Below are 26,927 nucleotides of genomic sequence, written 5' to 3' on the forward strand. Positions count from 1 at the left end.
AAGTGTAATGGTATCAGATAATTGGTTTTTTTCTTTTCCTATAGTGTTGTTACTATGACACACATATAGCTTAGCATTCCGCTTCGAATTCCAGTTTCCGTATGCCAACATTTCATCGAAACTGTAAATAATTTTGCACTTAATAGGGATACATGAATGATAAATTATCGAAACAAGAGCTTATCGAAAAAAGGGATTAGTCAAACATAGTATGACTTAAGTATGCTGTGACTGTTATCAAACACAACGAAACCCTAAAAATTAAATTGTTGCACAGATACACTATATTAAATTATTCAACCTCACGAAAAAAGGAATCTTCACGGAGCTTTTGCTATAATAATGCCTGTTTAGATGATGGTCAAAGAAAAAAAAAAGAAAAAAATAAGTTATAGAAAACGAAACGGGTGCGTGCCATGGTGAAAGTTTCCTCCCTTTTTAGCTGATGTCCCACTCGCCCTATTGTTCCTTTTACGATTCCGTCATATAATCCTATCTTTCACTATGGCACACACGTTGTCTTGTGTAACATTTCCTCGCTGTACGCCTATACTTTATGAACTACCGTCTCAACCTAACATAGCATGACCCTAGATGATCTCAGAGCTCTGTGTGTGTTGATGTTGTGTTGTGGGCTGCCGAAAACTTACTTGCCTTATTAAAATTGCAATGATCATTTTTTCCAACTCCCCTTCCCGGAACATGTCTGTGTCCGTCCGGTCCGAATTTACTGGAATAACACTGTGTTTTTGAAAAAAAATAAACTAACAGTCATTCTTCTATCATCTACATCTCTACTTAGGTGCCGTACGAATAAGCTTTAGTTTTTCCTCAATAGCCTAAGATCCCTCAACTTATAGCGTCCGACAAGTGATAAAGGGTGAATGTGTATTACAGAATCTATGTTTTGATGCTCGCTAAGCTGTAGAAGTGTTATTGCGCATTTGCTAGCAGTAGACAAGCTCTGTCTGCTATTTTCCCCAAAGCCTTATCGCTGTTTCTTTTTTTAATCTTCTTGCTAATAACAATTGCCAAGCAACTCCATTTGCTGATAGATTTTGACAACACATCGAGCAAAGTGTGTTTAGGCATTGTGGATTAAGACCGAAATTAGAATAGTGGCACAGGATCACTATTTGAAAGGTTAAATTATGTTCAATAATAGTAAAATAACAATACATGTTCATAGACGCATTATAACAAAAAAAGTTGTGTGGTATGTTTAGTTTGTTTGTGTGTGTTTATATAACTTTCTAATGTTAAATTAACTATTAGAATTCCTGCACTAAGAGGTATCTAAAATTCGTAGTGTTTTTCTCCCATTATGCAATAAAGGACTTACTTGTTGTGTTCGAAAGCAACCGACGTACATTATTGTGGATGAAATTGATGTTTTATCCGATGGAAACACGATGACGGGGGTATCAATAACAGTGAAGTTTGCTCCAATCGCTTAAGAAGATACGCCTTGCCCTGTCCAGCAGAATGTGCACGCGTCTAGGCGAAATAATGCAGCGTTACTCCAACGTGGATCATGAAATTGATTTCTAGTTTTCTAGTTCTCGCCCTTAAAAAGGATGTGGCGGATGAATTCATGGCATATTGCTGTATTCTTCATTCAGTTTTGTCCTCCTTCATAGCGCACGAGATAGACGACGCACATCAAATTGAACAATAAACGATAATTAACATCCAACTCCGATTTTTTTCTTATGTTCAGGAACGAAATAAGAATGCTGGTGACGGTAGTAAAAGTATTTACAGGATGCAAGCGAGTACATTTAAGTTGCTGGAACGGTGGTCGTAGGTGTAGTGCCGCTACTGTTGGCGTAGCTAATTGTGTTGCCATTAATGCTGAGTCCGAATCTGCAATGAGCGACGAGAATCAATTTACGGATTGGTTGGGGTTGCAACACGAACAACGGCCGAGGCAATAAAGCAGGAAAATTACAGTACCCATACGTACACGGGAGCGGCAACACACACACACATACAAATGCTCGATGCGTATAAATGTATGAAAATGATTTGTTATTATGGATAAATTACAGCACCTTGGTATGTCATTTGAACCAATTGTCCCGGCTTATTAAACAACCAAAAACTGAAGAAGAATTTAGTCCTTGTGTATCTAGTTTAAACTCACCACCAGATTCTATTTTCCAACTCTCCCACATTGAAAAGCACTTGGATGAAAACAATTACCCAAACAATAATAAAAAAGAGAAATAATCAAGCACTCGATAAACAATAAGAAAAAAGGACAAAAATTAAAAATTAATTTCTATTCTTTCACAAAAAAGTTAGTGGAAATAATATTCACAATAATAACCATTTAAAAAACAGCGAAGATGAAGGTATTCACAACTGATACAAGACCATTTATGAAAACGATGAGTATTAGAAACAAACAAACGGAATAACAAATACATAAATAAAAGAACAGAAGCACATTAAAATAAAAAGCGATAATAACCTTGTTTATGATCAAAGAACGTAGAAAAAGCAATGTAATCCCAAAGAAAATGGGCAGCATTGCACCAACATTTGCCGCTTTTGGTCCTCACCTTGCTGATTATTTTTTAATGTGTTCCTTCTGGACCGGATCGAAGAGACTTCCATGATCAACGAAGTGACGATGCCGTCAGTGTCAAAACACAATTGATCAATACATATTTGTATATTGTAAAAAAAAATATACATTACATCCTGGCACGATAGAGACTCATTTCTTCGCACTTGGACGAAGCAAAAGGATGTCCTTTTGGCATCCGCATCGAAATGGCATCACATATTATCTGGAACATGGGTCTGTATTACTATTTCCTGTGGAAAATAGTTAGTGAAGTGAAGCAGAACAATCGCATATCAGGGTGTGATTTACGAATTCATGAAACAATGGGAAACTTGATTCTTCTAGCTTATCTGCGGAATTTGACCGGATAGGAAAATGAAAATAACGGAAAATTTATGATAGCTGAATGTGGTGCTCAATATAATTTGTTCTCCATAAATGTAATTTTCATGCTTTTCTTGCCCTCGACGATCGTGGATCGTGCGGCAGACATTGGCCAACGTTGCATCACTTACCAACTCGTGTTCACTGGTAGATTCTTCAATCGTTTGATCTCCTTGAGTGCCCATGTTGCGAGTGTTTTCGTGCGTGTTGTGCGTGAGTTTTTGCCATCGTTCAACAGCTCCGTAATGCTTGAATCTTCCACAAACTGTAACATCATCGGTCCAAACGCTCCACACATATCACCGATAAGTCCTGAAGCAATTGCAATGTTGCCATCCGATAGTTCCGAGTCCTTTGCGATCGAGATAATGTAGCTGATAATAAACGGAACATGGGGCAGAAGTGCGGTAACATCCTCCAGCGGTGTTTTATCAGATCCTTTGAGCCCCTGTACAATACCAGTGTAAGCCTCCAGCACACTCTCGCGCAGTTCATTCAAATAGTCGATCATATCGTAATCGGGGTGCTCGATTTGCACCTGAGTGGCGGCTATCAGCATCGGCAGCACAACATTCAGATACTTCTTAAAGTCCGGCCCGATACCTAGCGCCATGTCGCCAAAGACGGTTAAGATTTGTGGTTTAACGCTACGATGCAGATTCGGATTACTAAGATTTTCGAGCAACAGCGTCATGATGTCGTCACAGTAGGGCAGAATCTTACTCTTCAAACCACGGCAAATATCACCGGCAAGACCAACTGCCGTACAGCACACCTGATACTCTTGATGGCTTTTCAAACCCATGTACAGATACTCTTTGAATGCATCCATATACTTGATAAAGTCCTCGCCGAGCAGATCGACTAACGTAGAAACAGCCATCAACGCATCCTCCTGAACGCCACATACTTTGCCCGAACTAGAACTGAACATCGTTAGTAAGGCCACCATGATGGCGTCCGAAATTTGCGGTGCGTCCTTGGCGTCTACCTTACGCAAAACCGACTGGAGCGAGGCACACAGCAACGACTGCAAATCATTGAACTGATGCCGGTCGCTGTGCGAAGAAATGCGTGATTCCATCTGCAACACGTGGTTTATGCGCTCTAGGATCACCATCGTAGTACGCTGTACCGATACATAACAATCTAGTGGAGAATTTTTAACCATCTCCATCAGTGCTTCGTAGGCGGATGAGCGTAGATTGCCTTGACCACCGTCTGGTCGATCGGTTGCTTCGAGCAAGCTGGTAATGATGAAGTCGAAGTACTTCGACAGACAGTAGGTCTGTGGTGGATCATCGTCGATGTTGACCGCCTCATAAGCCGCATCCGACAGGCCAGTGAACGCCCAGCAGACGTTTGTAGCCACACGAGGTTCGGCCTTGAGCCCATCCAGCAAAGCCTTCAGCAGTGGCTCAAGATACATCTCTTTGATTGCCACTTCCGGGATAACCTCACAGATGCGTCCGAATGTCCAGGCGCATGTGTCGCGCACAATTACACTTTCGTCGTACATTAGCTCAATAAGCGTTGGCATCGCTTGTTCCAACATTGGTTTCAAACGGTCTGTCTCCAGGGCACTCAGTATCGAACCGAACACCATCACGGCCGCATCCCGGAATCGCCAGTTGGTCGACTTGATATTTGCGTTCACGAATGGCAACACATGGGGAACGATCTCTTCACCGCAGCACGTAGCGAGCAGCATCAGACACACGCCTGCCGATTTCGCCGGGTTCCAATCGTCCTCGTCATCGAACTCTTCCTGATGCGTCAGCTTCTCCATCAGCACCGGTACAAGATACTGTAGGGCACCTCGGGCGTAATACTTCGAGACGCGATTCGGCAAACGACCAGTTTCAGCCGCCTCCTGCGCTTCTATCGCAAGATCAATTTCCTCGTCACTGACATTGGACCAGAACTCAATGCCCTGTAGGGCGATCTGCTCGTTATCTGACTTCATCGCCTCGAGCGTGATCGGGAAGAGGGCCTGTGCCATATACGCCTCCATATGTTGGTAGTAAAGTGTCAAAATACGTACGAGACACTGAAGCGCAGCCACACAAATCTGCGTATCGGTCGATTGAGTTGCCTCACACACCACCTCCATGATATAGTTGCGCTCAGCCGTCTCCTCGAAGTTTGCCTTTGTGAATTCAAGTGAGTTGTGCAACGCATTTGTTGCCGCCAGTCGCACATGGTTGGATGGTTCCGACTTGCGCATACCGTGTATGATCGCGGTAAGAATCTGATTTGACTGGTTTTCCAAAATTTCCGAGTTGATGTCCTGACAAATGTACCCAATCGCTTCCAACGTTGATTCACGCAGCGCTTCTGTTGACTTTTCGTTCACCACATTGTCTACAAGCTTCTGCATGAGATCGGGCCACTGGTGTACGGGTAGATCGGCGACCGCAACGTACGCAACGCACTGTGCTGCTGACGATGGTCGGGATTCTTCCGTTCCGAGAGTTCCAAGGATCTGTCAATGGTTAATATCGTTTGTAAATATTTGCAGATTACTAGAGATGGTATGTGTAATCTTCAAAAACTAAACTTACATTTTTTCTTATGTATTCCTTCACATCCTCCGGAAATGATCTCCATCGCTCCTGATACTGTTGCTTGTTCGCTTGATCTTTGCTAGTCAGGTGGTTCTTTAGTTGCAAACCGGCCGCCATACGAGCGACCGTCGAGTTGCCCGGATACACCAGCACATCAGAGAGCGCTCGCAGGAAGTCTGGCAAGTTTGTGGAAGCCGCCTGTTCCAGGAAGTTTTTAGCCGCGAGCAGTTCATCTCGATCTGTAACGATAGAAGATGAGCGTAGATTGAGAATCACGAACATGCAGAAATAAAGCACTTAAATAAAATTTACAGTTCGTCCCCAACTGATGCTTTTTTCGAATGTATTAATTTCAATTTGTGTACAGGTTCTTTGGAATCTTTGCTACAATGGTTTAATGATAAACACACATGATTTGCGAGGTGTAGCTCACTTCAGCCAGCCTATAAGCTGGCCTAACATTTTTTCGTGCATCAAAAAGAAGAAAGGGAACGCCATTGCATTTCATCACACATTCGCAATCCATATTTTGCAGGTTATGTTGGCGCCTTCATACGTTCTCCGTATCGCTGTCACTCTTTCTCTCATACTCCTCTTCTTTTTCATTTGCCTCTCACTCTTTCCCACCGCTGCTACTTCATCGTGCTGCCGCTAGGCGGTGCACAAAACGGCACAAACGCACATGTACGCATGCACATAACGCAGAACACGCGAGAGCACACACAGTCATACCTACGTACACACATCAGACCCAAAAGAAGGCTGTTCGGATCAGAGGCTACCTCATCGCAATCGCTCAACTCGTCGACCGACTCGTTGTAACAAGAAGGTCTGACAAAGCGAGAAAGAAAAGTAAATTCAAGGTAACTGTGTTCCGAAAAGCGGTGCAAACGGAAATCATGCCAGCTTCCGTCGGATCAAGCAAGCAAGCCGACCGATCAATTCCGGGGACCCGCTTTCGAACACCTTTTTTCTAGAACCATCCTTCCAGAAACGCATCGGCTGTGGATCACATAATTCAATTCGCACACTCTCTCTCACGGACCCCGGGAGTTGCGAGTTCTTTTTTTGCATCACACCGACGTATCCCTCCCGGTGGATTGGTTTGCTCGGACTTACCTGGTGAGACGGTCTTCTCAAGGATTTGCACTATATGCATCATTGGTGAATCGGGTGGATGTGGACGGTTTGCTGTAGTATACCTGACGAACTACCACTGTTAGTGCCCCCCGAATAAAGCAAGGATGATGTGATTCGCTTAGAAGCCCCTTTTTTCGCTTTCAGCACGGGGGCGATTCACGCGCTCCAAGCTCAAACACACAAACGCAGCTACACACGAAAGAACAAACGCAAATTGATGCACACACACACACGCGCGGATGGAATTCCGTCACACGTTCAACGCCTGGACCTGATTACCGAATTTCATGGATAAATTAAAAGACAACAGAACGCACAACTGAATCCCGTATTGATTTACACACAGGAGCACTTCGTTTTTTCCGGATAAGCTACTCGATGCTTGCTTGTTTCGTCTTTTTTCCTACCTCACAATTGCTCTCTCGTACACTGCAAGCCAACTTTTCACGGAAAGCGCTAAAAAGTGACAGACGCGTATGGCGTAGTCGATCCTCATTTCATACCATCTGTATTCCGGTGTGTGACGTCACCGTTTCGTTTGCAATGCGATAGTCACCTCTCGCTCTATTTCGTATCACAATAACATGGGTGCTGCACTGCGGATTTCGAAGAATATCCTTTTTTGTAGAAATTCATACACAATAACGCACTCAAAGCGGCCCGGACATGTTTTATTATAGTATTTTATATATTTATTGGCCAATCAACCATTTTCCAGAAGATTAAAGGAAGAAATAAAAGAAAAATAAAATCTCTGGACATTGGAGGGAATTAAATTTATGATTCGAAGCAACCCTGGCATATACAGTATGTCAACAGCAACCGTTAATTTGAAAGGACATGAAAGATGATTTAAATTTAACGGTGTGTTGTATATTTTACAAGTGGTTTGCTGCTGCTACACGTTCCCTTTACTATCGTATCTTCAACGCCAAAAGGTTCGTAATATGTTTAACCCTCTTTTATTGCAGTAACGTTTAATATACGCCCATTGACCGCTCAAATGCAATATCTCCCTGTCTAGCGAATGCTTAGTAAAAATTGTTTCATTTTACCTTCATCTAAATTATCTATAATTGTTATATTACCATTCCCTTCGTTCATATGGTCCAAAACCAATTGGCCACGGGTTAGTCGACCGTTAAGCTCTACGTCACCGCTGTATCGTTTGCTTTCAACGATCAGATGAGGATGCACCAATATCATTGATACCAGCAAATCGCACGGCATCCAGAGGCGATCCTTTTCGGGCAACTTTTCCAGCGCTACCTTTTCGACTTGATTAAGTATGTCGAAAATGGTCTTGTTGCTGCTGCCCAGCACATCCATGCGCCATTCCAAGCTTGTTACAAGGTTAGACCGGAAAGCAGTTTCCCATGGTACAACAACAATGGGGCCCTGATATGCGTTGAAGGTTATGCTAGCCGATTCGGGATCGTTGTAGAAGTTAAATTCAGCGGCACTCTCCGTGTTACCAATGCCGTGGCGATTTCCTCCCATCATGTAGATGGCCTTCAGAAGTGTACGTACATCGGGGTATACTTTTAACAGGAGCGCTAGATCGGTCACAGGTCCTAGATTTACAAAGATGATTTCGTTTGGATGCTGCAAGAAATTGAGATTTCAGAAACGGGGAATGTTTAGTTACGTAAGGCAGTTTTTACCTGTACTATCAACCTGTGCAGTTCGTGTAATGCATGTTTTCCCTCCTGCAAAGGAGTACGTGACGGTTCACGATCAAATGCGACATCCGAAAACCCGTCAGCACCAAAGAACATATCATTAGGATTTACTGATGGTTCCGGTAATAGTATTCGTTCGTTTGACCCAATGTATACTGGTACATCCGTACGCTCCACTGCGTCTAGCACCCGGAGCACGTTAGTGGCCACATTTGTAACGTTGGTGTTGCCTTTCGTACAGCAGATGGCAAGTATGTCCACTTCCTGCTTAGCTTCCAGAAGGTAGTATAACGCCCAAGCGTCATCTGCTCCTGCGTCCGTGCTTATCACCACTTTAGTTCGTTCTTGAAGAGATAAAGATGAATAAATTGACTCTTAAGCGACGTACGTAATGATTATCGTTCCTTACCAACACTGTTCACATGGCCAATTAGTGCGCAAAGCAGAGATAGCAACTTCATGAAATCCAAAATATCCATTCTTCACCCGCGGAAAACTAGACTGAAAGTTTCACTTGTGATGAAATTTTTACACAGCGCCCCTCCAAACTGCTGTCAGTTCAGCTAATGTAGCGCAAAAACAAAACACGAACAACCTCGTATACACAATTGCAAACAGAAATGAAATATCCCCTCCATGCGAAATGAATCAATTATTTGCGTAAAGAGTGAGGGGGGTTACACGTTCCAAACACGTGCGACGATTACATTGCCATAAAGATAGTCCAATTCAACTTGAAATCGCTGCGCCTAGAGGGTGTCGCTATAAAACTCGCTATAAGCTAGCTCGTTGAAAGTACCTTAACGTTGTGTAGCTTAAATTATTTTCAATATTTAATTTTATTCCATTATTTCGACTCGCTCCAATGCCGGGTGAATAGCTTAAAGGCTTTGTAACAATCCAAGAATATAACTACCCAAATCCTCATCCTGATTAACCCAGCTAACATTACAAATCTTGTGCACACTTGGCCCCACGATACCACCAGGTTGCTCTTCTGTTTCGATCTTGATGTTAACGGACTCCACGTTGATGGAATTGTTGTCGTTCATGGTTACCGTCCAGCCGGAAAGACGTTCATTCAGCATGTTGTACAGCTTCTCGATCGTGCGCATCGGAGGTCCTGGATCATCCAGCTTTATCTTTGAGATAAACCTGGAGCGCAAACATAAGGAAGCGAAGAAGTTATCTATTGTATATTCAAATTTTGTCATCCATCGTCTTACCTTATCACATGTCGATCTATCCCGGCTTCATTGAAGATCTCGTCAATGCTCATTAGAGATATTTTGTTATCCTTCATCACGAGAATACCATGTATAATGCGGCGCCGTTTCGGATCTGGCGGTTGGGCGTTATACTTTTTCACTTCGTCCTTCAGTATCGACAGCGAAGTCTCGACCGGTATTTTGATCGGTGTGCTGATCGTACACGTCTCACCGTTTGCTGGCGTGTAACATTCTATTTTGAATTCTTCCCTTATTTTCTCCTTCAAAAACTCCATTTTGACGGCTTCGCCATGCACGAGCATAACGTTCCGTGGTTCACAAAACTGTATCAACTGCATGATGCCTTTTGCATCCGCGTGCGCACTAAAGCTCATGTACTCGACAGACATCTTCACGTCCACAACCTGCCGGTTTTCAAACTCTACTTTTTTAGCGCCTCCAAGAATCTTATGCCCAACCGTACCCTGTACGCAATAGCCCGGCATTATTACCATGTTGTTTTCATTTGGGGCCCATTTTTTAAAAATCTGAAGGGACAATCCCGCGTGCAACATGCCCGGCGTGGCGAACACCACCATTGCGCCCGGGTTGTCGATGTATCCTTTATCGAACGGTTTGATGTGCTTAAAATCGAACATGTTGCGTTGCACGAAGGTTTTACGAATTTTCTGATTTGTCCAAGTTATGAACATCTTGTAGTAGTTGTTGGCCTTTTCCGTTAGTCCGACCGCAAAATATACCGGGTACTTAAGGTTCATACGCTCCCAATATGTTTCCAGCAGAATACAAAGCTCCTGGGCACGGCCTAACGCAAACACCGGGATCAACACTTTGCCACCTTTCGCCACACACTCGTGTACCTTTTTGAGAAAGTCTCGCTCTCGGCAACGCTTGGAATCTCGGATCGTTGTCGCATATGTACTTTCGGTGATGAGCAGGTCGGGTTTACATTTATCGATCCAAGCCGCGCCGAGGTGCCGATCTGGCGTCATATTGTAATCGCCAGTGTACACAACCGACTGTGAGCCGACGCGTATCCAAAACATGGCAGCACCGAGTACATGACCGGCGTAGTATGCCTTTATCTCCAGCTCGCTATCGACCATGACGCTTTGATGCAATGTCACAGCGATCACCTTTTTCATGCAGTCCTTGATCATTTGCGGCGTGAAAAAGTTGCTCTCGCCTTTACGCTCCACGGCCACTTTACGCATGTCTTCCAGTAGGATCGGTGCAATAGCTTTTGTTGGGTGCGTCATGTAGATCGGCCCAGTGTACCCGACCATCTCCGTCATGTACGGCAGAGCGCCGCAATGATCGAGATGGAAGTGCGAGATGATCACGCAATCGATATGATTCGTTATCGGACCTTCCGGAATGATGAAGCTGAAGTCCGGGAAGCGGCGCTCGTCATTGTAGCCCATGTGCATACCGCAGTCAAGCATTATGTTTTTACCAGCCATCGAAAGTAATATGCAGCTGCGACCGACATCCTGCCCGGCGCCAAGTGGTGTTATTTTTATGTCCGGCATTGCTGCTGGACGTACCGGTGAGACGCAGAAAACTTACTACTGCTGTAATCTGTAATCTACCACTCAATGTATATTTTGTACGATATTGCAAATGTGTGGCAATTCCAAACAATTTTAGAACGTAAAATATAGCTATTTACATTTGCCGCTTGTGAAACAAAACACGATATGCAACGAGACGTCAAAACTTGTTGGTTTGACACAAGTAAACACACACGAATCCCCAATTAACATTTTTACTTAGCAAGCACTCTACCAGATATCGAACACATTAGACAAATACGACAATCGCTACGTTAATTTTCGATTGCTGCATGAAGCAAACTATTGAACTGCAAACTGTTGAAGCAAACTATTGTATGTTCTGTGATGTTTCGTACTGCGATTATCAACGTACACTCAGCGCGTGCTAGCTATATAATATATCACCTTCTTCTTCCAATATCCTCCTTTATGATCAAATAAAATGTTCACCAGCGATACAGCGCTATTCCGCAAGAGGGCGCAAATGTCTTGACGACAAGATCGGATCGTGCGCACCATTTGAAACGAGTGCAGTTGTTTTTTTTTGTTTAAAAATGTTGCATTTTGTACAATTACAAAAATTTCTTCTTTATTACAACACTTAGCAACAAGACCAATGATTAACATTAAACTGAACGAAACTGTCGATGCAGACGAAAACTCCCTAAACCAGGCACGCAAAGACTGATCCTTGTCCCGTAGGAGCTTCACTCACTGCTTCGGGTCCAGGGGCAGGCAACCCTGATTGTCATATACAACATAAAACAACTGCAGAATGCAGTTCCTTCCTGTATGTCGTAACAGTGCGTAACTCATGAAGACAGAGTTGTGTTGTACTGATGTAGGTCGGTAATCACTGGAACAATTAATTCACGTAACAATAATTGCAAATTCATCTTTTTATTGCATAATTTTTTTAGCATCATCAAATTCCAATCATTTCACTTTGAGTAATTTCTATAATCTCTCTTTTCTGTAAATACTACAAATTTGCCGTTAGTGACTGCCTTAAGGTTAAGGAAATATCTTACTAGGTTTAATACATATTAACTGTTTCCTGTTTTGGTCCTGCGTCTAAAGTACACTCGACATAGGGAGGCGGTGGGCTTTCGCTTGAAGACGCCACATCCTTGCGTGCTCGAGGGCTACGCGGCAGCGTACCATTTCCGTTCGGTCGAATGCTTATCCATGTTGGTTGCTGATCGTCGCATACCCGAAAAGCGGCATCGGATTGATTCGCCAGCATACTTTCTTGTTCGCGATTATTGAAATCTTGCCCATGTTCCCACAACTGTCCATTGTCGGAAACAGCACGTGGCACCACATTACTTGTTGCTCGCGGTTCATCACGTGTTTGAGTTGGTGGAATGTATCGGTTGTTGATGTTTGCCAGCTGTGAATTGCTGCGTACATATCGAGGTTGTCGTTTCGAGAACAGGTTCACCAAGAACTGTCTCGTGTGCTCATGGTTTTGATATATTTCGTCATTCGGTGGCGCAGAACCACGCACAGTGCCGGGAAAACGGTCACTTCGCGCGACCGTTGGTGATTCATTTAGACGGGTATCTAGAATGGAAAACAAAAGCAATCATTATAAAGCTTGGCAGAGCTCGATCATTATGATCAGACATTACGTTCGAACTGATTTCGTTCGCGAATTTCTCTTCTCAGCTCGCGCTGCAAGCGTCTTTGGTCGGGCGCAAGGTTTGCTTTGTTCTGTAACGAACGAATCCTGCAACTGCGAACTACCCAACAGATCGTGTACGTGAGGAACGAACCAAGCATAACACCCACTAGTACGCCACCGATGAATATTCCTGTGCGCATATACCCACTGTGCCGCGTATCTTTGCGAGAGAGCAGTAATTTGTGTGCATGGTACAATTCACTGTATTTTCGCTGACAATCAACGAAATGTTCGCAAGATTCTTTTGACGGATCATCCTCTAGATCGGTGTAAGAGCATGTTTTGTTCATAAACGCTGGCCAAGCGTCTTCACTAGCGCTAGACGGACGCGATCTTTGTGTACCCCAAACTAGATCAATCGCCACATCGTGTCGGTTATGTTTTTGCTCGTTTAGTGCAGGATCTTCCATGATTCGTTCAAACCGATTACCCTGATAATTCAGATCGGAGAGCACTGCAAAAGAAATGGAACATTATGTCAAGTTCTGCTGATATGTTGCCTAACCTGGCAGAAATCCACTTACAGCAACTATCTACCGTGACAGTAGGTACTCTTGCCTTTATCCATCTGACCGTATTTCGTACGTCTTCCGTTTTGCAATTCCATCGGTTATCAATTAAGTTGATAGAGGTTAGCTTCCGCAGATGAGCGAAAGGCACCGTGCCCAAACTGTTCATTATGTTTTTGGAGAGATCTAACGACTTCAAATTTGGCAGATCAATGAACATAGTGTCGAAAATGTGCGGTATACGACAGTTGGAAAGATGAAGAAACTGAAAGGAAAAGTTAAATATTCCATTAGTGCCTGATGGGATTCAAACAAAAGGCAAATAATTCCAAACCAACCATTATAGAGTAGCTTTTGAGGAAAGGTATATTAGGCAGCATCATGAAGTTATTATTGGATAGGTTTAAATCTACCAACTGGAGATTTCGCTCAAACAGATGCTCATTGAGCTGTTCTAGTCGGTTGTGCGAAAGATCCAGCGTTGTCAGACGGTGCTGGTTCGCAAAAGCATCCAGAGCAATCGTTTGGATGGAATTTTCCGACAGGAAGAGCTTTACCAGATTATCGTAGGGCTGCAACAAAATGACAAATGCCGTTAAACGGTGCTCCGATTCGATAGAGAACAACAGCTTTTCTTACCATGAAGTTATCATTTTCAATCGACGATATAATGTTGATGCTTAGATCGAGAATTTCAACATCGAACGGCACGTCGGTGTATGTGTTCACAAGCTTTTCATTGCTATCAAAGGGAGATATTGAGAGACTGTCGATAAGATATATTCACTACTGTCGCTTCATCTGAGAACAAAGATAAGGTAGATGACGAACTGTGTCGAGCACAGAAAATACGTGCATTGCTGGTTGCATATAATATTTTTGTGACGCATACCTACAATCTGCCCTTTTTAAATCTTCGATCACATCACAGGTACATAGCTTCGGACAGAATTTACCGGCACTTGCACTGTTTACGCCTGCACTTATATTACTAGCCAAAACACAAGCTGATAGCCTCATTGTAACTAGCAGTAGGAATACTGTAGTACACAAGGTATTCGAATAGTAACACATTCTTGCCATTATGCTCCTGGGCGAGTCACGCGGTAACAGGTGAAGAGAGCAATAAGGGAAAGTTTTTGCGAGAGAGAGAGAGAAAGAGAGAGAGAGACAGAACTAATGCAATCCGGAAATGGGCTCCGGAAGTATCGTTTCGTTGTATGCACTGTTTTAACCGTACTACTTGTAGATCTACGATCTCGAACGTTTCGTCACATCGTTTTTGCCACTTGTCACATTTTTCTCACAGTATCTGACGTTTGTACAGAGCAGTGGCTCGCAGTTTTGTAAAACCATCCGTCGTTTGAAGCGGAAGAGAAGAAACGCACTGAGCCAACCCTGACGTCGTTGATCGGAGTTCTGTCCTCATTGGAACTACTGTTATCGTATGCGGTGGTGGAACTGTTGATATTGTACCTGTTGATAAGATAAGGGCTAGGCCCGTGCGATGAGTAGCCTGTGTAAAGCCCAAAACCGTTGAAATTGTGTTGTAGACGTTTAGTAACAAACACTCATACAATGTGATGTGATAACGTACACTGCCTAGCCGTTTCTAACATCATTCTATACATCGGACATGCTTTTCCCTATCCGGCGTGGGTGATTCTCAGTAGGGTTGCTGTAGGTAAAAAAAGGCATTACCTTCGTACGCACTTGGTAAAACAATCATGGTGTGAGTTTGTCATTGTACCGGCTGATTCATGTCTCATCGTGATCGACGCACGTGTATGCACATCATCTTTTGTTGATAAGAAATTGATCATCGGCACGGTATGCATTTAACCCATGCGTCTGGAAACGTCACATTTGTTTAAGCAGGAGATGTGTTATTGATGGACAAGACAGGTTGAATGATTAAGATGGAACGCACTTTCTGGTTCACTGTTTTGTGAACATTTCTTGATAGCTTGAATCCTATAGGACACATAAATATCTGATGTAAGAGAAAATATCGCTTCTATGTAGCTAAAAATAAATTTTAATAATTTTTGCACTTTTTTATGGGCCGTGTACGTATACTGTACACTGTATACCATACTGTATTAAAAAATGTACGGAAGGTTTAGTATTTGATGATCGTAAATTAGTAGCAAGTGATCAAGCAATTTTAAAATTCGACGTTTTTTAGTACACCTAGATCCTTTGAAGTATCCGTTTTAAAATCCGTCTTCAAATTTGCCATATTTTGAGTTTAAATGTAAAACTTTCAACAACACTGATATTATGTCAATGACATTGATTCTTGCCTGGAGCAAAATTGCAGCTTGAGGCAATTGGCTGACGACGGTGTTGTCTCAGTCGCTAGCAACAGCATCGTAGGTCTCCAAAGCCCTTTGCAAACCACGCTTGACAATTTACAGGTGTGGGCAAATAACCTAGGTATCGAGTTTTCTCCAGAGAAGACTGAAATGCTTGTTTTTTCGTTCCATTACGACACACCGAAAAATAGGCTTGCCAACGTGTACAAACCTAATTTTGACATATTTTTATATGGAAAAAAGATCACGATTGCCCAAACTTTTAGATACCTAGGTGTTTGGTTTGATAGTAAAAATGTGTGGAGGTCACATGTAGATCAACTGGCAATTAAGTGTGCCAAAAGAATCAACTTCCTCCGAACAGTCACAGGCTTCTGGTGGGGTGCACACCCATTAGATCTCCTGCGGCTGTACAAGACAACGATCTTATCCGTCTTGGAATACGGATGCATCTGCTTCCATTGGGCAGCCAAGTCGCATATCATAAAACTAGAACGTATTCAATATCGTTGTCTTAGAATTGCGCTGGGCAGTATGAAGTCCACTCATACAATGTCCTTAGAAGTGATGTCCGGAGTGATGCCGCTGAAACTGCGATTTTTGCAGCTATCGCTTCGCCTTTTACTACGTTCCACAGTATCTAACCCTCTAGTGATTGATAATTTCAAATCGCTACAAGAGGCAGGTTCTAAATGCAAAATCATGGATGTATATCATGATTTTGTATCTTTACAGGCAAACCCTAGCGCCACAAGAGCAATTAACTGCGCCAGTTTACCGGAGTCCTACAATTCCCTTCTAGTAATCGACACCTCGATGAGGGAGGAAACGAAGAACATTCCAAATGAACTTCGCTGGAGGACAATTCCCAGCATTTTTGTGGATAAGTATGGCCAACCCTATAAGAACCAGTATTTCACTGATGGATCCTCTTCGGAGGTGGGCACGGGTTTTGGTGTATATAACACATGCACCGAAATCTTCCGCAAACTTAGACAGCCATGCTCAATCTATGTAGCTGAGCTGGCTGCTATTTTTTACGCCCTGTTACTAATAAGTGCGAGTCCTCCGGATCAGTATTTTATATTCACAGACAGCCTCAGCGCTGTCGAAGCACTGAAATCAGTGGAGGCTATAAAGAGCTCCGATTATTTTATTCGAAAAATCTTGGATATACTAAGCTCTCTGTTCAACAAAGCGTTTAGAATATCGCTTATCTGGTTGCCTGCTCATTGCGGTATCCCCGGAAATGAAAAGGCAGATCTTTTGGCCAAACGAGGTGCCTCTGAGGGCAACTTTTTTGAGAGGTCGATTCCCCCTCACGAGTTTCTTCACACCCCACAACAGCTTTGCATGGCTCGCTGGCAGAGCATGTGGGATGACGATGAGCTCGGGAGGTTCTTGTATTCAATCTCACCTCAGGTATCCCTGCGTCCTTGGTTTCACAGGCTCCCGGTAGGTCGTGCGTTCATTCGTATGATGTCTAGACTTATGTCGAACCATTATGCAATGAATGCGCACCTTCAACGTATAGGTATGTCCGACTCCAAGGTTTGTAGCTGTAGTGTTGGATTCCATGACATCGACCACATCCTCTGGTCATGTGGTGAATTCGATGCCGCAAGACCCGGTCTTCTAGCAGCCGTTCGGGCATCAGGAAGATCCGCTGCTGTGCCAATTCGCGACATTCTGGGTCAGAAGGACTACGAGTACGCACGGATTTTGTTCGACTTCGCCAAAGAGATCGGAATCACCCTATGAGTCCCTCCCCTTCCCCATCCTGTAGGTAGTACGCACTATCGTTTGTTCTTATTTGTTCTTCCTTTTGTTTAGTCCTTGTTTCAGATGTTTGTCCCTCGTTTCTGTTGTCCTTACTGTTATATGTTCTATTGCTGTTGTCGAGGATACATAGGGGAAGCTTGGACAGTCGCACCTATGTAGGTTGGGACAGACGCTACCATGACGCAGTCTGGTATGCCAAAAACGTCCGAAACGACAGCCCACACGGACGACAGCAAATCAAAGGCGAGTCAAAGACTGGCAAGATGGTCACGATGCCGATCATCAAACTCACCTCCGACTAAAGGACGCCGCAGACGGCCTGTCTGAATGTCGGAGTAAAGGAGGACCACCGAAAAAGGAGGACAAGAGGGACTCCAAAAATAACCGATATTCCTACCGAGTTCACCCGGGATAAGGTGCATCGCAATGGTGAGAGAAGGAAATGTCCCACCCCCTATTTGTGAACTACTAGACATTAAGCGTAGTCTATAAGATATACGGCCTGGCCGTTCTAACGATAATAAAAAAAAAAAAAAAAACAACACTGATATTGAGATACGCATTATACTGGAGGGTGTCAATTGCCATGTTTACATTTCGTGGAATTTTCTTCATCAAAAACATCTGTCGCATTGTCTGTCTGTCTGTGTCACAAAAATCACTCATACGCCTGAATGTTATCCAAAGCTGATGAAAATCTCTTTATCGAATTGGCAAGAAATGTTTCAACACTCCGGTAACGATTAGTGGAAGGAGTACAGGGTACAGGGACAGGGGCTGATCATGTCCTTAGGAAGACACCGAACGATCAAATTACTCAACTCGTTTTGGATCGCTCAAATGGACAGAAGTAAGCGTGGTAGGTCCAAATTAAGATGGAGTCATGCTCATAGTATGTCTGCTGGAAAACCTAGAATAAATTGGCAATAACCTTTAACATAAAGGTTCCGTAATACAGCTAGACAAATTGAGCCTGCTATCATTTATACAAAATGCAAACAATGCTAAATGCAGTATATCTTATATTTCCCTATCATAGGATCATACGATAGGTCCCATCCAGATTCATCATTTCTACCGAAATGAAACTTGTAATTAAATGATTGTGCATTGTGATCATAGTTTAAATCAGAATTCCAGACAAGCAAAGGATTTTTAAAGTCAGTGTTATCCATTTTCAAAATTTCAGTGGTATCTATTAATTGAACAAGTAATTAAGATAGGGTAATACATCTTTTACTAGCATTCATTAAAGCACTAAGTTAAATAAGATAATCGGATATCTTTCGAATCCGACAAGCAAATATATATATATATATATATATATATATATATATATATATATATATATATATATATATATATATATATATATATATATATATATATATATATATATATATATATATATTCAATTTTTTTAAATATTTTTTAATATTACTATTAATTTTAATTTTAATATTAATTTGTAGAATAAGCGAAGCTTCTAAATCGACTAAATTATTTATCCTGGGCGATCGATTCAGCCCAAACAACAACTAAAAAGTAAGAAAAATAAAATGGGCTTCTTCAGCACATAAAACCTTAGCTATTAAAGTTGAGGAGTCGGACACGGGCACTCTGAGTTGCTGTACGCTGTAGCTTTACCGACTTGAAGCTCGACCAGCAGATTACCACCGGCCTACACCGTGCCGTGGGTCGGCCCGGCATCGTCCGCACGACCAGTGCAAACGTGTTTTGTTGGCGGAAAACATCAAAGAGCAAGACCGCGAAATTCGAAGCCGCCGTACAGTGCCGCTTGCAACTGCCGGCGGTCAGATGGTTCGATGCTCCGAAGGCCCTGACTTTGGTTTCGCGTGACACACGGTGTGGCCATGCATGTGCGTTCGGAACTAGAGGCGATGGGTTGCGAATGGAGAGAGCGATAAAAAATACGAATGGAATTGGTTTGTTGTACTATACCAACTGGTGCCTGTTTTCTTGCAGAACTAGCTGTGCCTCGATGCATGTGAGGGAGTGTGTGTGTTTCATTTAATTGTCGAGGGATTGGAACTGGTGTGTGATGCGACGATTTAAAATTATTTAACTTAATCAACATTCGAAGATACGGTATGGCCGTTTTCATGTGAATGAGGAAGAATTTAATGAAAACTTAAGCGATTGTCAGTGGATGCTAATTAGTCTTACAGAGACGCTTTTGTTCCTGTGAATCTTTATATTGCTTACATTCATAATATAATTTGCTTCGAGTTCAAGTTTCAGTGCTTCAATTGAATATATTCGATAGAAAAAAAAACTAGTCCAAGAACGTCCAGAAAAGGACGCATTTTGTGAGGATAACAAATAACGATAACGATTCTACAGTCCTATCTTCCAAATAGCTGGATCCTTTACCGAGTTCATCTCAATAACTCAACGGTCGAAACCGCTTTTACGCCGGCCAAAAACCGACGAAATCGCTCCATGTTTGGCGGTAAACTTCAAAGACACTCGAGACTTTCGTTATTTCCCTATGTATTTCGTTAGGTACGCGTACGGCTGGTATTGGACACGACAAAAGGCCGGGAATTGGCCCATGCCGCGTTGTTTGAATGTCGAAATGCAAACCGAAATGTGTTGCTTTGTTAAAAACAAAACGACATGTCTAAGGTATGGTTCCGTTGCGGATCTACGGAACGAGGGAAGTTAAAAGTTCATTCCTTCATTTCTAGTATGTGTCCGATGGCGCATGAAAATTTTGCATCCATGCGAATCTTGCTCAATTTCAGTATGAAGGCAACATAAAAAAAAAATCCGATGCCAAACGGCTGATATTTGATTCAGAATTCCCATCCCCCACACAATCCTTTCGTTCGGTCTGGTAGCATACGCTTCGGAAAACTCACGGTCCTCTGGGCGGATCTGTTTTCCAACCGGTTCGGTTCGGCATGCCGGGTAGCTTGCGTTGCCTGCGGCTCAACCATTCCGTCAGAATCGAGCATAATTACAAAGAACAATATACCGGTCGAAACCATAATAATTTCTACCCCTGGCAGGCAGACTAACACACCCGTACACAACACAACAGGCACACAGTATTGTGTCCTGCTGTTGTTGGCGCGCACTAGCCATCCAAGTTCCGTGCCGGTCGGGCCCTTTAATTAAGATTTCGTCCGAAGTTTGCTTCTTCGCAACTCGGAGACCATTCCCAGTGGTCCACTTCGATCTCCCGCAGAATGCGTCCGCAATGGGCGATGTATGCAGTGCATGTAGGAAGGGTGTAAGTGTTCATTTTTCGTCTATGTTAAGACAGAAGTAACGTTCAGTGAAATGTGAAACTGTCTTTGGAGTAGAAAGTAATTGAAATTCTTTATCATTAGTTTTATATAATTTGGCTACGGGATTGAATGGGACTTCCTAGTGGATTGGAACTACAATTACGTCTAATTGTCTTCAACCAGTACTTAGTACAGGCAATCCCCGAGATACGCGGTTCCTCTTATACGCGGATTCGGAGATACGCGGTTTTTGGAAATTTGACAGATGAGCTAGTTTATACCACAAAATCTAAGCAAAAAGATGAAAATTGGTCGAAAATATCTTTTTTTGCCACATAAAACATTCTTTCTAACTTATTTTAATGTATTCCTTTTTAAAATCGCCTGATTCGGTGAAAAAAATAAGTCCAGAGAAGGAAGTTGACTCTGTGACTTTGAAGTATTAACGAAATTGCACCAGGATTCGACTTACGCGGATTTTTCCCGGATTATAACGGTCCGCTATAATGGCGTATCTCGAGGACTGCCTGTACTTAGTACCTACTACTCCAACATATTTTATGTACTAGACTTCAAAATTAACATATCAACTGTGTAGAAATAGTAATGTACATTGAATTAGCTGAATTTATAGCAACATTTCTACATTTCCGACCGACAAATATGCGAAATGCGAAACAAATCATGCGAGAGTTCTTATTAAGCTGAAACAGCAGACAGATTGGTTCAAGTTTTCTTCCTTACTCCGTTGAAATGGTATCAGTTACCATACCAACAATGGACACTCTGCAGACAAACAACCGACCTGAGCAATGTTGCAATTTACATAACAATCATAAAATATTCAAAACCAAAACTAAAAAGCCACAGGCTATTGCGATGGACCATGCTCGTACGCAATGTGGAGTATGTGCTTTGCATGGCCTATCGAAAATACATAAATTAATGTATCATTTTCGTGCGGCCAACGAGAGTCCGCACTACACTGCAAACGCTACCTGCCCGAAGCGTTCGGGAAGAGAGTCGAACGCGGTTCGGAGGAAAGAAACCAAAAAAAAAATGTAATAATAATCTACAGTTTAAGCAAAAGGTGTGTAAAAAATCGTGAATCTTCGAAAATGGTTGTGGAAACGAAAACAAAAGAACATAAGACTAATTTTCGGCGAAGTCCCCCTTTTTGGCGGTTCCGATAAAAGTTGATGCACACGCGGTGGTAGTGTGAGACGAAGGTGTTAAAATAATTCATACCTGTCAGGCGGCGGCCGCAGCGCTTCCACTTTTTTTTTTTCTTTTGTGCTCCGGCCCGCGGCCGCCAGATCCCGGACGGGTCCCCGCAAGAGGTGGCTGTGGACGTACAGCAAGAGCCACACTTTGTGTGCGATGCGATGTAGAGAGGATGTGCCGCTGAAGCGCAATGCCCAGGATCCTCGATCCGGCAAGGGAAGACGATCGGACGCGGAATGCCGCTCAAATGTTAAATTTTACACCTCCGAAAGCCACCGTATGGCGTTACCCTCACCGAAAAAAAAAAACAGAATATAATGGCCACGAACGGTGCGCAGAGGAATTTGGAAAAAGGAAACATAAACTAGCGGCTTCGGTAAAGAAACATACGAGCAGGGCACCGCGGATCCGCGCTGAGAAACGTTACCACAGCAAAATCACACTTTCATAGCCGTACGAAGCGGTTTGCGGTAACAAAAAGATCAAGCGACGAATGATGATAGCGGGAGACCGCTTTCGGGGAGTTAAGTCGCCGACAGCAGGGAAATACGGCATGCAACGCACACCGTACACTACCGCGGTACTACGCTTCAACAGGCTGGTACGAACGTAACGTGGCCCCGACCTGACAAGACCCATCGTGGCAAGGTGCGATTTTTATTATCGGTTGGTGTTATTAGCGTTCATATTGATGAGTTTGGCGCTAGCAGCAAACCAACCCATCCCTTATTGGAGATGCTTTGAAGCGTATGATCGAGCAGGGGTGCTTTCCGTTTGGGTCCGTTCCATTTGCACGACCCGATGCATTGGGTTACTGTCGAACCAACGATCGATGGATTCTGCAGCAAGAGAGAACAGTTTTATTATATGCCATACCTTGGACACTCGTGAGGACACTCATGTGAAATGGCCGTGGAATTGCATTTCGCCGAAACGGGTTAGACATATGTAAGCTTTGTGCTTAACGACCGGACTCACACACCCGGGCTGAGACCAATTCCCATCCGGACCAATCGCCCGTAGCAAGGACTGACTATACAACTGCATGGTAATAATATAAGTGTAGTAAGCCAGAAATGAAAGACATATGACCTAGGAGGTCAGTTACCCCAAAAAGAAATAGGAAGCTTTGTGCAATCCGAACCATACTTTGCCAACACTTTATGGTAGATTCAAGCGACGCCTATGATCTCTTGCAACCAGTGTGCACCTATTGAAATTAAATCGTCTCAGAATGAGTTCCAGGAACTGCTATTAAGTAGCTAGCGTAGTATGGAAAAAAACATGTCCAACATAAAACATTATTGGATTACCAGGGTTACATGAGTTGAAGTTAAGTTATATTTTTGATACATGCTTTATAATGTGCACATTGCATTTCTTTTAACAGACTTCACTGTTGGAGTTTAGGCTATGTCGCTAATTAAATGTCGAACTCTTCCTTCTTATGCAACTGAACTGATAATGCTCGGATTCTCCAATACTGGAGCATCTTAATTCTGGAAGATTTGGAAACATTATCCATTAGGTTAATGAAATCTTTCCAGCAAAATACCTCAAAATCACGTACTGCACATCAAGCACAGCAGCGCGCGACTTCTTTCCTAAAAACGGAACCAAAAATTTAACGAAGCACCTCGAGATCTGTTGTTCTTTCACCCACATCGTACGTCGATGTCTCGATCACCATTTGCCATCCAATTGGTGGAGGCTCTATAAAAGCGTCCCCACCGTTCCCAACAGAGACTTCCACACTGTCTCGAGGCGCATAATGAAGCCGCCATTTAATTGATGCCGCCTCCAGGGCGGCAGCGGATCTTGCTCGACCGCGCGGTAATCCTTTTGCTATCGGGAACCCATTTGCTACTTCCCTCCGGTGCTGTTCTTCCCTGTTTTGGTCACCCCAACAGTGTTACCGGTACCGTCAGACACTGGGAAGTAAATGGATGTAAAGGTACCGGCTGGAGAACAACAAAAAAAAAGCAGGACGCCTGACGTACCATTAGAGGGGATCGGTTGAAGCTCGCTAGTTTATGGAAAGGTAAAAACGAAGGCAAAAGCAGCATCTAAGGCTCCACAAGGAAATGGCTGAATGGAGATAAAAAGATAGCTGTGGAAAGAAGAAGATAAAACGTAAAATGAACCAAGGCATCAGCGCCAACACGCGTTCCCCTCTGTTTGAGGGCTGTTGCTGTCAGGGACGGTGCTCCGTTTATGTGTCCTGTTTTCCACACCGATCCACCGGGATGCAATGGGTTGAAAAATTATACACGCCCTTGAACGGCAAATGTTAGGTTGCAGGGGGTTTTATAAGACCTTGCTCACAGGGACCGCCGGTTTGCTTGCTACTCTCGTACTGTGGTCCAATATGGATAAAATTTAAATTTTAGCATTCACACTACTTAAATATTCTTAGTAATTTATTACATTTTACATTTTTAGATTACATTTTTTTTTAGTAAAATGTAATACTTTACTCACTTAAAGGTGTTGTTTTTAACCGAAGTTTTAAAATTTCTGCTTCACACATTTAAGGCGTGGTGCAACCAAATTTTCATACAAAACAATTAAAAGCTGAACCTTACAACAGTTTTTTTTTATCGTTAGTAGCTTCTGTCAAACCGTACCACACGCCACAGTTCCTCTATTTCGATTGTTGTAAAGGTTTTTTCCTGTGCGCCATGCGCTTTGATCTTTTACCGCCTCGAACGATGGCGCTGGCCTCTTCCCTTCTTGACGATTTTACTTTCTTCTCACCTTCCCGCCACATACGAACCGTTCCGGTTATTTTACGATTCGCTCAACACACGCCGGATCAGTCGCGCAACCACGAAAGGCAAGCTCAAAAGCTCGGTCAGTGTTCACACAGAAGGAACACAGACGGGAAAGGATTCGAGTGTGGACCAGCTCCGTTGCTACCCAGAAGAAGAGATCGGTTGAAGTTGACGGGAAGCATTCGGCCGGTGGGATTCATCTTGACGATCTTCTTAGATCGTGCGCCGCCGATTGCGTGCTTCAGATATGGTCGACTGATGAGGTAAAGCAATCGTAAGGTTAAGATGGGTTACGGGGAGGCGTCGTTGCTGTGTTGGAGTTTTGCAATTGTGGGTTAATTAAAATGTTCGTTGCCCAATGCGATCCGATACCACAACATGGCAGTTACAGTAGATTGCGGCTCGATCTGCATTGAAACTTGCCAGAAGTTTTTTTTTATTCCTTTTTTAGAGGATTTGTCCCAATCGGCTGACAATCGCCTCTTCTCTCGCAAGAAGTGTGATCTTCTAATGCAACTAGCACAGAAAATTTCAAATTGAAATGCAGTTCTAGTTCTTAGTAGCCATTTCCTATAATAATGTAGTGGATAGAAGTCATTAGTATCATTAGGTGCTCTTGAATGTGTTTATTAATTTTAGATAGCGGTCAGAAATGTCAGAATCGACGTTTCGTAGCATGGATTGAGAATTTTGCTTCGTGGTAATGCTCTGAAGGGACTACTGTCACCATTCTAAGAATGCTGAATTGATTTCTTATGATGATTTTCAACATTCCTATTAGATATTATACAAATACTTTTCGCAAGTTAGCATAAATAAGACTTAACAGTGAGAAGACACGCAAAATGTGGAATGTCACATTATATCTAGCACGCCATCTAATTGAAAATATCTTCTCAAATCTGTAATTATCTTTTTAGTAACAGTTAGTAGTTTTGAGTATTAGTTAGGTAGGTTCAGTTTACGGCGAAATAATAAAGGTATGGTAAATACTGTTTAATTTCATTAAATTCAAGGTGTTTTACCGTCCAATAATTTGTCACACAAGTTTTAACTAAGAAAAATGAATTTCAGTTTCCACTTGATGATTGTTAAAAATTCATCCCCTTAGTTGACCCTAACTTTATTATTCTAACATCTAAAACTATTTGGAAACAAGCATTAGGAATCCTATAAATTCTAGTACTTTGTAGATGAAAAAAGAGGAGAACTTTAAACATGATGTAAAAGACGATAAATTCACTAGGTTTTTGTTACTGTCGTACATACGCATGAGTTGGAAGATCTGAAATGATTGCAATACTTTGTCATTGTTTTTAGTAGAACAGTATGCTACTGCTGACAGATAGTAACTTTGCCTTTTGTTACAGAGAGTGAGAAGTTAAAAGTAGGATATGTTGTGGACCATGCATCAGCTTCAATGTTTCTGAGCACTGTGATTAATGTGTAATGTTTCATAAGTAGTACCAATGCTTTGATGTGCTGTCGATGACTAGCAATGTTTATTTTTATTCATCAAAAACAACCAGTCCATATTACTCGACTGACATACTTTGCTGAATAGTTGACGTGCAAATAAATGTTAAATGAACTTCACGCGTTTATCATCAACAAGAATGAACCATATGGAACTTATTTCTACATGTGTTAATTATGTCTAATTTACATGTTTATTGTGGCACCTATCAAAGTTTATTTTTTCGCTTTGTAATGCCGCTTTGTTTATGAACAAATTTCTATCCACACCTATCCAAAGTATCCACACCTGTTACTGTAACGCAATTTAATTTTGGCGTTATATTAATATTTTTGTCAAACTGTTAAACTGTTGCTGTTATCGTCGACAGTAGAACAAATGGCGTTCGTTTCAAAGTGGTCGAAGTGGCTGCTACCGTGCTACTGTCGGCAAAAATGCAGTTTAATCTGCAAAACGGATGCTCTGTCGGTTTCTCAGCGGTGTCGCAGATCAATAAATTTAGGGAGAAATAAAAAAACGGAGGGTTCGTATTAAAATCCAATCTCTTGCTGGAACGTAGGACGATAGAGTTGATGCTGTTCGATTAACGTGCCGACCGTAGGATGCTATATTAATTACAACCATCAAACTAATGTGCCCACGTACGGGATTTCACTTACAGCTGAAACGCGACAGAGCAGGACCTTCAAAGGCTGCCGCAAATGACGACCGACGGCACAGAGAACACAAGAAGGCAAAACATAAAAATAAACCCGTTGTATCGATC

General features: G+C 42.7%; 3 protein-coding genes across 3 annotated transcripts; all 3 read right to left on the reverse strand.

Annotated features, from left to right (window-relative positions):
• Nucleotides 1-2,591: 2,591 nt before the first annotated feature.
• On the reverse strand, nt 2,592-14,680 carry LOC128304637 (importin subunit beta). The gene is made up of 10 exons (XM_053041844.1): nt 14,222-14,680; nt 13,969-14,071; nt 13,668-13,901; nt 13,345-13,594; nt 12,888-13,274; nt 6,646-6,675; nt 5,524-5,765; nt 3,091-5,444; nt 2,707-2,826; nt 2,592-2,615 (listed from the first exon to the last, which is right to left on the reverse strand). The coding sequence occupies exons 1-9, from the start codon at nt 14,410-14,412 to the stop codon at nt 2,820-2,822; spliced, it is 3,798 nt and encodes a 1,265-aa protein (XP_052897804.1). The 5' UTR covers nt 14,413-14,680; the 3' UTR covers nt 2,592-2,615; nt 2,707-2,819.
• LOC128304639 (uncharacterized) lies at nt 7,674-8,892 on the reverse strand. The gene is made up of 3 exons (XM_053041846.1): nt 8,758-8,892; nt 8,331-8,692; nt 7,674-8,271 (listed from the first exon to the last, which is right to left on the reverse strand). The coding sequence occupies exons 1-3, from the start codon at nt 8,825-8,827 to the stop codon at nt 7,687-7,689; spliced, it is 1,017 nt and encodes a 338-aa protein (XP_052897806.1). The 5' UTR covers nt 8,828-8,892; the 3' UTR covers nt 7,674-7,686.
• Nucleotides 9,230-11,199, reverse strand: LOC128304638 (integrator complex subunit 11). The gene is made up of 2 exons (XM_053041845.1): nt 9,575-11,199; nt 9,230-9,503 (listed from the first exon to the last, which is right to left on the reverse strand). Exons 1-2 carry the CDS (start codon nt 11,107-11,109, stop codon nt 9,230-9,232), a joined length of 1,809 nt encoding a protein of 602 aa, XP_052897805.1. The 5' UTR covers nt 11,110-11,199.
• Nucleotides 14,681-26,927: the final 12,247 nt, after the last annotated feature.

Source organism: Anopheles moucheti, chromosome 3 (genome assembly GCF_943734755.1).
Source record: "Anopheles moucheti chromosome 3, idAnoMoucSN_F20_07, whole genome shotgun sequence".
NCBI classification, from domain to species: domain Eukaryota; kingdom Metazoa; phylum Arthropoda; class Insecta; order Diptera; family Culicidae; genus Anopheles; species Anopheles moucheti.

Bases quoted from the DNA above. Each gene is read 5' to 3' on its own strand.
- LOC128304638 (XM_053041845.1), bottom strand. From the start codon at position 11,109: ATGCCGGACATAAAAATAACACCACTTGGCGCCGGGCAGGATGTCGGT. The intron at 9,504-9,574 runs GTAAGACGATGG...TTTGCGCTCCAG, and splicing joins ATAGATCGACATGTGATAAG to GTTTATCTCAAAGATAAAGC.
- LOC128304637 (XM_053041844.1), bottom strand. From the start codon at position 14,412: ATGGCAAGAATGTGTTACTATTCGAATACCTTGTGTACTACAGTATTC. The intron at 14,072-14,221 runs GTATGCGTCACA...TCCCTTTGATAG, and splicing joins TTAAAAAGGGCAGATTGTAG to CAATGAAAAGCTTGTGAACA. The intron at 13,595-13,667 runs GTTGGTTTGGAA...TTTTCCTTTCAG, and splicing joins TCAAAAGCTACTCTATAATG to TTTCTTCATCTTTCCAACTG.
- LOC128304639 (XM_053041846.1), bottom strand. From the start codon at position 8,827: ATGGATATTTTGGATTTCATGAAGTTGCTATCTCTGCTTTGCGCACTA. The intron at 8,693-8,757 runs GTAAGGAACGAT...TATCTCTTCAAG, and splicing joins TGGCCATGTGAACAGTGTTG to AACGAACTAAAGTGGTGATA. The intron at 8,272-8,330 runs GTAAAAACTGCC...AATTTCTTGCAG, and splicing joins TGCACAGGTTGATAGTACAG to CATCCAAACGAAATCATCTT.